The 11,422-nt window shown below is 43.2% G+C and overlaps 1 protein-coding gene across 2 annotated transcripts in view; it reads left to right on the top strand.

Annotated features, from left to right (window-relative positions):
- Positions 1-9,704, top strand: part of ATG16L1 (autophagy related 16-like 1 (S. cerevisiae)) — a 19,743-nt gene extending 10,039 nt beyond the window's left edge. Inside the window, exons 7-16 of one of the 2 annotated variants that reach the window (XM_010134067.1) lie at positions 127-226; positions 2,654-2,759; positions 2,876-2,946; positions 4,462-4,533; positions 6,073-6,193; positions 7,014-7,119; positions 7,655-7,804; positions 8,213-8,260; positions 8,619-8,720; positions 9,116-9,704. In XM_010134067.1, the coding sequence (XP_010132369.1) occupies positions 127-226; positions 2,654-2,759; positions 2,876-2,946; positions 4,462-4,533; positions 6,073-6,193; positions 7,014-7,119; positions 7,655-7,804; positions 8,213-8,260; positions 8,619-8,720; positions 9,116-9,209 (970 nt within the window). In that variant the 3' untranslated portion in view covers positions 9,210-9,704. Of the gene's footprint in view, positions 1-123; positions 227-2,653; positions 2,760-2,875; positions 2,947-4,461; positions 4,534-6,072; positions 6,194-7,013; positions 7,120-7,654; positions 7,805-8,212; positions 8,261-8,618; positions 8,721-9,115 lie in introns of both variants that reach the window. The other variant, XM_010134066.1, reaches the window with a different exon arrangement.
- Positions 9,705-11,422: the final 1,718 nt, after the last annotated feature.

Below are 11,422 nucleotides of genomic sequence, written 5' to 3'. Positions count from 1 at the left end.
TCTTTCCCCCATTTTTTTCACTGCTGTGCAGAGTAGTTAAGAGACAAATACAGATATATATGGACTCTAGAGAAACAGCGTTCACTTCTCATTTTAAAATACTTCTACTTTGTTTCATCTCAGGAGGCGTTCTTTGTCCTCGTTCCCTGCTCCCCAGGATAATGTAGAGCCACATCCAGGTGCCAGTAAAGAAGTGAGAGTGCCCAATACTGCCATATGTGTCTTTGTAAGTATAGAAGGGATTCTCAGTTTTACCGTTCCTTTTACTGTCCTCGGAGGAAAGGAATCCTGTCTGCGTGAGAACTGATCTCCTGAAACTCTTCCTGTTAACATTGCCAAACGAAGGAATTATTGACTTGGTAGCATAGTTCATCCCATTTAAATCAGAGCCAATGTGCTTGATGTCTGTCTTACTGAGGTCAATGATGACAAGTAAAAGGTCTGAGGGCACAGGGGAATTACACTCCATTACCCACTAGGCTCCCAGCAGTCCCTGTTCTGTCATGCTGTAGTAGAGCTATGGTTCAGGAAGGGATTGCTGACAGTTTGGGATTAATTCAGTTCCAGTTCTCCACAGTGAAGGGAGTTGTGGCACTGAATGTCATCCAACAGAACTGGTTAAGAGGAGTTCGTGGTAGTGGGGTGTCTTCATTTGTTGTGTGTGATCTAAAGTTTTCAAGCTGAGACCTCCTTTATGTGTTGCTTTGGCCCCACAAGGCCAAACTCAAAATTCGGGAAGCATTGCCTTCTGAATGAAAGATATTGTAGTAATTTGACTTGTAATGCAGCTACTTGTTTTAACATTCCTCTTGAGCTTCCTCAGGCACTTGAATTCTGGATGTGGATAGCTCATGGATATTTTTCATCCAGAGTAACAGAGCGTCCTGCTGTACCATGGAGGCTTGTGTATTCCTGGCCTGCCCTGTTACCATCTTTAGTGGTAGTCATGGGGTGGAGGGAGTAGCAATGTTACCTTAAGTGAGAGGCTGGAGCTGGCTTGAATAGGGAATTCCTATTCAAGCACATGGAGGTGTTCATAGCTTTGTGTGTGTTGAAACCTCCCTCCTCCTCTGGCTATACAGTTGATTGTCAGATGGAAATCCTGGCTCATTTCATCATGAAAGGTATTGAAAGGTATACGTGTGAGGTTTTTAAGAACAGTTTGAGAGGTTTTGTTTATACCTTCCTCTTGACTTTCTGTTGTGTCATCTGGACTTCCAAGTGCAGTGCAGCCTGTCTCCCCCATATGGAGGGTCAACTGATAGTAGACTCTGCTGACCCGTAGTCTTGGCAGTGTGGGGAATGCTGCCCCATTCCAGTTCCCCATCTTGCACCAGGAGCAGGAGCAGCAGTAAGCCTGCCAGACTGTGGTGGTATGGAGGTGGTGTGTGGTTAGCACTGCACTATTAGAAGGAAAAAGCTGCAGCTCATTTTGTGAGAATCCATATGTTCCTTCTGGAGATGGATCCGTGTTGCAATGTAGCTACTGTGTTTGGAGCTCAGGTGGCGTGTAAGGACATGTCTAGGTCCAGCAGAGCATTCCAAGAATGAATGCAAGGCCTCTCTGACAGAGGTTTGGTGGACACAGGGAGCAGACTGGACTCACTTCTGGAGAGACGAGAACAACAGGCTTGGGAAGGTAGAGAAGGTAGTTAATTCAGCAGTTGTTCTGAGACATAGTTTCTAGGTAAGGCCTTTCATCAGTTTTGTTCTGAATGGCTCTTCTGCACTTGTAGAAAGATCAAATTTGAAGTGTGGTGAGCCCTAAGTGTGAGCTGGGAGACCAAGCTCAAGCCACAAATTCCAGAAAAATACAAGTTCCCAGACAAACTGATTTTGAAATAGCAGTTACTGAAAATACTTGAAAGGGAATGCAGCAAATGAATACTGTGTGCATAAGTAACGTAAAGCTGTGAAATTAATACAGGGGGAAAAAAGGAATGAATCTTAAAATTCTTACAGGTTTTAAAAGGTTAAGAATCACTAAGTGGCAAACTCAAGCTTCAAAACATCAAACTGTGAGAAAGCAGGGGTGTCACTGCACCTGCAGACAGGAACTGCAGTGTAAGCCCAAGCTCTCTGAGAAAGAAGGTGGTCTCAACTGTGCTGGTACTACTTAGTCACCAGTATAAAGCAGCATTATCACCAATATGGTCCGTGAATGCAGTTAATCTTTAGGCTGTTTTCTAGCAGACTTTCCTAACTCAGGCCTGACTTGACTGCTCTGTGGTTGTGTGAACTGACTGGATCATGTTCCACGGCTGGCTCTAGGTGGAGAAGTGAAGTTACTTTCCCTCCATATCACCTGTTACTGTTTTCTGTCCTTTCCTTAATTTTTGCATGGTTTAGTTTAAAAGTCTTACGTTATAAAGCCTAAACTTACAAAGTGTTGTAAGGCTTTGGCAGTTTCTTATCACTGAGTCCTTGCTAGTGTTTTTCTCTTTGTGCTTTTGGATTTTTCTCTAGATAATGATCAGCCTTTTTGCTTTTACACCATCAACCATAGAGTTTCAGTCTGTGGCTTTGTTTCCTATATACTGCTGAAAGACTACAGCTGTGGTTCTGTAAAACCTTTAAGTTCTATAACTTTCTGATCTGTGGGTCTGTGCTAATTCCATTTTTGGGTGGCTGTTCTGTTCCTCCCACTCCTCAGGATGCACACGATGGGGAGGTGAATGCAGTGCAGTTCAGCCCTGGCTCCCGGTTACTAGCAACAGGAGGCATGGACCGGAGGGTCAAGCTTTGGGAAGTCTTGGGAGGTAAACGTTTTTGCTTTGGGGTATGGCGGGATGCTGAACAAACTCAATATAGCTCACTTTGTGTCAGTCTCTCTCCTAATCTGTGGCTTAAGTTTTGTTTGTCTTTCTCTGTGCAGATAGGTGTGAGCTCAAAGGTTCCCTCTCTGGTAGTAATGCTGGGATTACAAGCATAGAATTTGATAGTGCTGTGAGTATCTGTGCAATATCTACCGTTTGTGACTGGGAATAAATGACTTGAATTGTGTTGTGCTCTGCTATCTATCTCCATTCTAACACTTTGAAAAGTTACCTAAGAAATGAGTTAAAATACTTAGAGTAAATATAGTTAGAAATTGCACAGAAGATCTGTTTCTGATGTGCTGCACTTTGCAGTTCTTATCTGTGCTTTACAATTCAGAATAAATGCAGCTCAGATGTTGGCCGTTATGGGCTATTATGATGAAATTAAAATAACACTAGACTTTATCTAAAGTAAGAAGTTAGTCTCTGGCTTCCCATTAAAGCTGGCATAACTGCACAGAAGAAGCAAATAGACTGAGGCTGTAGTTCGGTGAAGTTTATTTCTGTAAGTGCTCTGCTGAGGTCTGTGATGAATAGTAAAAGGTCTGATTATCCTAAGACTTGCACTTCCATGACCTTTTCTCCCAGCAGTTTCTCGCCTGTCACAGCACAGTGATGATGTGGCTGGCAGAGTGTTTGCTGACAGTTTGTGATGTGCTCAGTTCATGTTAACCTGAAGCATCGGAGACATGACTGGAATTAGCATCCAACAGTCTTACTTGAAGGAGTTTGGGGTCTTGGATTGTCTTAAATGGACATGTGATCTGACTTTTCTGCTGAGACCTCTTCCATAACACAATGCTTTACTGCATAACCCGTAGACCAAAGCTGACATTTCTTCCGTTTGATGATTCTGTATATTAAACTTCATTGCTACATCAGAAGGATCCTTTCTTTGGACACTGACTAGCTCATTAGAGATTTGCTGGCACGGTTAATCTGCAGGAGAAACTAGTTCTGATTTTGCCAAGCTGCTTGAACACATTTTAGGTGGGAACTGCCAGAGGTGAGATGCTAATGGACTTAAAGGTTTCAGGAAAGTCTTTTGAGATCGTTAGGAGTGCAAGCATGAATCTTGTGGTGTCCATGCTTCATCGTGGATGACTTGGAAAAGCCCTAAGCCTGAAGCCATGAACAAGTCAATTTCTTTCTCCTTGGACAGATTTTGGTTTTGGAATCTTGGTTTAAAATGTTGCAATTGTAATGAAAATTGCAAGAATTGTGCTAATTCCACTCTGAGGCCTATCTAAACAGTAAGAGTAGATGATGCAGGTCTTTTTCCCTGTGAAAAAAATCAAAAAAGAGGAAAAAACCCCACAGTACGTGATAGTAAACTAGAACTTGTTTTGTCACTGAAGGGAAAAGGAGAATGTCCTTTCTGGCCTGGTAACTGTTATTCCTTTCACCTGTAGTCAGGATGCTACAAATCACTGTCACATTTTGATGAGAAGAAAAAGTTGTGGCCTTTTTGAGAGTTGTTACACTCGCTCTCCTTACTGTATGTGCTGTGTGGCTTTGGTTTTGTTCCTTTTTCCCTTTGCAATATAGCACTAATATGGTTGCAGTGACTTATTGGAAATATTTGAGTTTAATTTGCATATGGACTTGCGGAAGAAGCTTGAAATGAATCTTGTGTTCACAGGGTTCTTACCTCTTAGCAGCTTCAAATGACTTTGCCAGCAGAATCTGGACGGTTGATGACAATCGATTACGGGTGAGTCTCTTGGTGGCAAAGCCGTGTTTGGTGTTGTGTCTTGTTCTGTCTTCCAGTTGTGTCTAATGGGAACATGGCAGTTTTGGAAATTGGGCAATTGCAGACACTTTCAATAATTCTTTTTGTTAACAGAATCTTTATTTCTCTTAAGGGTCTTCACAGCAAGACGTAAAATACAGTACTGCCCTCTGTACAGCCTTGCAGGAAACTCCAGTTACTGCATATTTTCAGGATACGTGTACGCACACAGCCACCCCTTCAGCTAGCAAAACCTTACTACATACACCAAATACACTTTTGCATCCTCCTTTGTGGAAATTTAAATGTTTCTTATGGTTTATGGAGAACCACTTAGATGTTTTAACTTCAGTCAAAGGAGAGGACTGATGACGAAGGGTTTGCGGAAGATGAAGAGGGATTTTAAGTCAGGAACAGTGTATCTTCCTGTAACTTTTTTGGTCTTTGACTGCCAGCTTTGGGCGAGTGCCTTCACTGTTCCCTGAGAAAAAATAGTGCATTCTTTGTTTTGAGTGTGTGGTAGAGCTCCGTCACGGCTTGCACATGAGCAGGAGGCGGTGAAGCTGAAATGACAATAAATTTTGCCACAAACTCCCCACTTAAACGCAAATCTGTACACAATGACTGTGTAGCAAGAGCAGGAGAGAGATGCAGAGTGAAAGTTTAGATCCTCCTGTCTGGAGTTCGTGCGCCTTCATAAGACAAAATGATCTTTATGGGCATGATTTGTTCTTTCAGAGTTTTTGTTGTATATCAGGTTTCTTTTCTTCCCAGACTTTGTTCCCACTCTTCTCCATTCTTAAGGGTTTTTTCTATTGCCCAGGTTGCTTTGTGTAATTTGATAGTCCTCTGAGTATTGAAAAGAACCTAACTGTATACCAAAGACTTCTCCTGTTTTTCACAGTTCTTACTCGAGTCAGTCATTATCTGTTTTGTGATTTAGTATGTAAAAATCCAGCAATTTGAAGTGAATGTGGTCATGTTCTCCTCAGCTCCCCCAGAGCCTCCCCCTGCAGTTACAGAAACTGCTGCAGGGAGTTCTTCTGAAATCTCTGGTTGTCTCAGCGTTCAGACTTGAAGATGTAAGAATAGTTGAGACTAGATGCCCTGTTGTGTCTTTGAGAGAAGCTCATTGCAAAACTCCAAAGGCACAATTTCCCTTTTCGGCATGCTTTAACCCCTTCTCATCACTCCTGCAAGGCCGTGTTGCAGTTGCCATCTGTCCATGAAACATAGGTGTACGGACTGTTGAGGAAGAGAGCTCGCAGGTTCCCTGAGTAGCCAGAGAAACTGCACCCAAAGGTGACCTGTGTCTCCCGGCTTCAGGCTGACCTCTGTGATACTTAATGCTCTTACTCAGTATTAATATCTGTTTAACTAGAATAGATTTTTTTTCTCCAGGCAATGCAGTAGACTTTCAAATTATGGCCTTTGAGTTGTTCAGTAGCAGATCTAGCAAGCTATGGAGAAAGGGATCGAGTGGAACTCTTCAATTTTACTGTGTAAATCTCTCGTCCTCAGCACACCTTGACGGGTCACAGCGGTAAAGTTCTGTCGGCCAAGTTCTTGCTGGACAATGCACGCATTGTTTCGGGGAGTCATGACCGGACCCTCAAGCTCTGGGACCTCCGCAGCAAAGTTTGTAAGGAAACCTAACTTCTGTCATTCTTCTGTGTTTTGTGCTTCTGCTGAATGTAGATGGGAGTCTAACATCAGCCAGATCATTTCATCTCCTTGCTAGTCTCAAAAAGCAGAAAGTAGCAGCCATGCAGTCTTCTGTTGTTGTTCAAGTAATAGGATTCTTTCTGCAAGTTACCTGAAAGAGTAAGAAATCGTGTGTATGCAGGAAGCACTGTTAATGCTATTACATTAACAGCCACCACATTCTGTGAGTGCTCTTTGTTTACCAGTCTGGGAGCGGGTGTTTTAGTCTTCCACTAAAGACTTGGAGCTAGGTCAGAGTTTTTAAACCTGAAGCAGATGGAACTGTCTCTTGGAAGTGTACCAGAAATTTCAGCATCTCAAAGGAAATGCTGAGATACAGATTTTTCGTTTTCTCTTTGGGAGAAGCACCTTATTTCCTTGGATTTTCTCCTGTTGACGGCTCTTAAATCTGCTTGCACTGAGAGAGAAGTTGAGATCCAGGGTTACCTTGATACCTGGACCACAAACATGGGTCACGGAGACAGTTTCATGTTCTTTAACAGTAGCAAATTGTAGCTGTCTAAATACAAAGTGGAAGTAAAGCAGCTGTCACCGGAGCATTTAAGGGGATATTAGCCACAGCAAAGGAGATTGAGAAGGGCAGACAGGTTGTTGAAGACTTAAGTCAGGATTATTCTAAGACAGCCTTTGTCTCCCCATGGCACTCCTTGGACACTGCTCTGCGTGATTATTTCCTGTCTTTCATCAGTTTATACAGTATAAATTCCATTGTGTCACCATTGGTTTATCCTTTTTAGGTATAAAAACAGTGTTTGCAGGATCTAGCTGCAATGACATCGTTTGTACTGAGCAATGTGTAATGAGCGGCCATTTTGATAAGAAAATTCGTTTCTGGGACATCAGGTAAAACTGTTGAAAGTTTACAGTGTAGGAAGGGTTATGGGATTGCTGTCCAAGTGTCATCTGAACTAGGGAACTCCTCTTCCTGAGCCTGGATGCTAATGCGACTGTTAGAAAAGTTGCAGAAGGCCACTGGAAGAGACTTTTGTTACTACTTTTATACTCTTTGGTGTTTTGGGTGTGGGATTTTTTGGGGGGGGGTGCCATTTCTCTTCTGAAAAGGCATTCTGCTTTCTTGTAATTGGCATTGGTCAGTACTTGCCATTCTAGATATTGCTTAGTTTTTCAGAGGATGGGGTTGTGAGGAAAGCAATATCTTTCTTCTGGCTGGAAGTGTTATCCACAAAGTGAGATGCAGCTTGGGAAAGACTCAAAATAAGAATAAACCAGTAATCCATTTTCCCCTTTTCTTCCACATTGAGACAAGTCAAAGTTTTGATGCAGTGGCTTGGCTACCGGACCCCAGTTTACTCTTCCTTTTTTCTTCCTCTCCTTGTGTGTGGTTTTTTTTTTTTTTTTCCCCCCTCTCTGTCTTTAGGACTGAAAGCATAGTAAAAGAACTGGAGCTGCTTGGCAGAATCACAGCTCTGGACCTGAACTCAGAGCGAACAGAGCTTTTGACCTGTTCCCGTGATGATCTACTAAAGATCATTGATCTGCGGGTTAGTGCTGTCAAGCAGACATTCAGGTGAGTATGTTCTCCGCAAGAACATGATGAATTTCAGAACTTTGGATTGTGGATCGCCCTCAGTGCTGGAGATTTTCAGTATCTCCCTGGAGAGAGCAGTCTCCTAACTTATTTCCCTGCATGCTTAGCTAAGTTCTCTAGAGTCTAACAGCAAAGGTCTGCTCTGGTGAATCTTTTCATTTACATTCTTAAAGAAGATAGCTTAGTTTAGAAGTCTTTGGCCTAAAGGAAAGAATTTCTTTCAGGTGCAGTTGAGGAGGGTATACAAGAGATGTGAACTCTCATAAAGGGATACTGGAGCTTATCCTGAACCATGGAGAAAACCGTACTCTTACTGCTCTTTAGTGAGAACCTGGAAGTCCATCATCTTGTAAATGATTTTACAAATATCCGATTTTAATTTTTCAGTGCCCAGGGATTCAAATGTGGCTCTGACTGGACAAGAGTTGTGTTCAGGTAAGGTCAGATGAAATCGAGATACCTGGTAAATCTTTCCCCAGCAAAAGTGAGCCATTCCTGATGCTTGGCTGCACTGTCCCCATTTACAGCTAGAAAAACTGGGGCAGAGTTTGTGATTTGCCCAAGGTTACCTCTTGGTCAAGACACGGTGTATCTGTAGATGTTGATCCAGTGTCTTGGAAGCTTTGATTTCAGAGTGCTTTCACCTCTTAGTGTTCACAGCTGGTAACACAACTCTTAAGACTATTTAATGCCAGGTTGCTTGCTTAGAAAGTTGTGGGTGGAATGATGTGTGCTCGTAAATTGCTGACTTGAAAATTGTTCTCTGCCTTCTGCACCTTCTCTGATCTCATAGCCCTGATGGTAACTATGTGGCTGCTGGTTCAGCTGATGGGGCCCTCTATGTTTGGAGTGTGCTCACTGGGAAATTGGAGAGGACGCTTGCAAAGCATCACAGGTGAGGGGAAGCTGGCTGAGTAATCTAAAGCAGGGATCTGGGTCATGAATCTTGCTGAGCGGTGAAAGAATTGTAGTCGTACAGCTTTGCAACTTACATTGGTGCTTGAGAATTTGTAATATGCACATTCTTTGTGGATTCATGGTAGCATTCTCGGAATTGAATTAAGGTTAGGTTTATTATTGTTCAACTTCTTAAACCGAGATACGATTCTGATAAAGTATATGTAATATATTCTGAAGAAACAGTATCTCTTAGGCTTATTAAAACTCTGAATTTCTTGAGAGCTGAGAAAGCGCTTTTTCTTTGATAGAGTACTGTAATGTTTTTTCCAGTGTTAAATGCTGGTGTGGAATTCAGCTTTTTTGTAAACTCATACCTGGCTTCCATTTCAGTTCTTCTATCAATGCAGTTGCGTGGTCACCAGCGGGTGCCCATGTGGTCAGTGTGGACAAAGGAAACAAGGCTGTCCTGTGGTCTGAATTTTGACTGGATGGAGGGTGAAAGGCAGAGTGTCCAGCACCTCTGTGAATGGTGGTGCTGGTCCGTGGCTGAACAGCATGGAGACCTGAGCCCAGACCCATCCTGAGCCGGGATATTAACAAGCACATGGGCTTCACTTTCCAGAGGAAAGTTCTAAAGCAATGGAGGAGCCTGAGTCAGAGACTTCTTATGGCCGTAACTGCACTGTGGCACTTGGACTCAGCGAGGGATTAGCTGTTCTGGATGGAGAATGCTACTTAGTCATGCCTTTACATGCAGTATCTATGCACCAAGTGGAGCTGAAGATACTAGCGGATTCCTCACCAGACAGCTGTGCCAAATACCCTGTCACACCAATGTATCTACAGCACTTCTGAGTTGGAAATGTCAGAAAGAAGTTACTGTGTATGCTGACTTCATACGCGTCCTGTCTCCTGTGTTCTGTTCTTGTGAGCTAGTTCAGGCATGGGGTGAGAAGATCCTGAAACGCGGACAGGTCCTAGGTGGTGCGAAGTGTTGGAACAGCTTTTAAAGAGAGTCTCCTGTGGCTCTGGCAGCTCTGCCTTTGAGTTAGCTCGATTCAGATCTGCTCTGATCCTGACAGGTTCTCCAGCACTGTCATGTGAACTCTTTGAACCAGTTTCACCTGTTCTTAAGGCAATGGTCCATTCTTCAGGACTTGTGCACCCTTCTGTTAAAATGCCCTTCAACAGCTTGGGTATCACAAAGTAGGAGATTTTTATCCTTTTTATTCCACAGGCAGTTTGGTTACTGTGTGTGAGGAGAGAAGTTCAACTTCTGTTGTGCTGCTGTGATAAGGAATGTAGTCATGCTGTGACTTCAGTACCTGAATAGAGATGTTTGGTCCCTTTTCTGTTCATCCGTCCTGTCCTGGCGGCTGTCAGTAGAACACAGGGGAGCAGTGGGGTTAAACCCCGAATCTGTTATTTTGGTGCTGGCAATTCCAGGCCACTTGCCCCCTTTTTGAGCACGTGTGCAATATTCCTGTTTGCGCTGGAGCCCTCTCTGTGGTACAGAGCAGTGTCTTGGCTCTGTCCCTCTGAAACCATCCAAAACCGTGAGGTGGCTGGGTGTGAGCCACTGGGCATAACTTTATCCAGCCAAACCTTTCCATGTCATCTGGGCCTCAAGACAAGCCACCAGCGTTTTACTGCCTTTTTATTTGCACTTTATTTTCTTCTTTTCCTGATAATGTTTTACGAAGGAAGCGTGTTCTTCGGAGGGGCTGGATTAGGGGGCAGCTGCTATAACAGCCATCTCTCTAACCTAGCCTTTGGTTCAGACACTTTCTGCAGAGGGGAATTAGAGTATATGAGGCAAACTTTTTATTTATTCAGCTGCCCATAAGAACTTGATTGTAAATAAACCTGTGTTCTGCTTTTAAAACCCCACAATGTTCTGATTCATTTATTTGTCTGTCTGTGTGTGACATCTTGTTCTGAATGAGCGAAGAGGGGAACCTGAAATGTTGGTGAATTCTGAATTTGTGCTCAGCTGCATTGTGGGATTTGGTGTAGAGGGGGAAAGAGGCTAATGCTCTTAGCTTCAAGCTGGACTTCCCACAGACACAACCTGGTCTTGCCCTGTCTCTGGAATACTGCCCGGAGACTGAAGGAAGTCTTACTCATTGAAAAAGTGCCCCTGTCCTTGAAAGGCTGATATTTTCTCGGATGTTTTGGATAAATTACTGAACTGAGGAAATCACTATCTGTATTTCAGACACCACTGGAAGTAGAAGGCTTTTTCTGCTGTGATACTTCGACTGCTACCTTGTTAAGTTTTGAAGCCTGTAAGAGGAGCTGCATGGTTCTGTAAAAACACTAAACCCCTTGTTGACAATAATGCTCTAGTTCCTACTTGAGAGTAATGAAGCAAAGCCTTCAGCTGTTTAATGTACAAATTTAACACATAGCTAAGAGCCATCACTGACCACCCTCCTGTGTTCATAAGGGAAGAAGCCTCCTGTCAGCTCCTGGAACTGAGAACTGTAGCAAAAATGAAAAGATTCACACTGGTGTTCTGAAGCATTTCTAAAGGCAAGGTGTTTTTTTTCTGCTGCCTATTGCTGTGGCAGAAGGTCCTTGAAAAGGCACCTACCAAGAGTCCAGGTGACCTTGCTTACTGTGGAAAAACAGATCTCTAAATGACAAGTCTGCATGATGAAAGATTATTGGGAGATTAATGTAATAAAACCTGCA

This window comes from Buceros rhinoceros, unplaced genomic scaffold (genome assembly GCF_000710305.1).
Source record: "Buceros rhinoceros silvestris isolate BGI_N320 unplaced genomic scaffold, ASM71030v1 scaffold7254, whole genome shotgun sequence".
NCBI classification, from domain to species: domain Eukaryota; kingdom Metazoa; phylum Chordata; class Aves; order Bucerotiformes; family Bucerotidae; genus Buceros; species Buceros rhinoceros.
The sequence above is the reverse complement of the archived record's forward strand: the minus strand, read 5'-3'. Positions and strand labels throughout refer to the sequence as shown.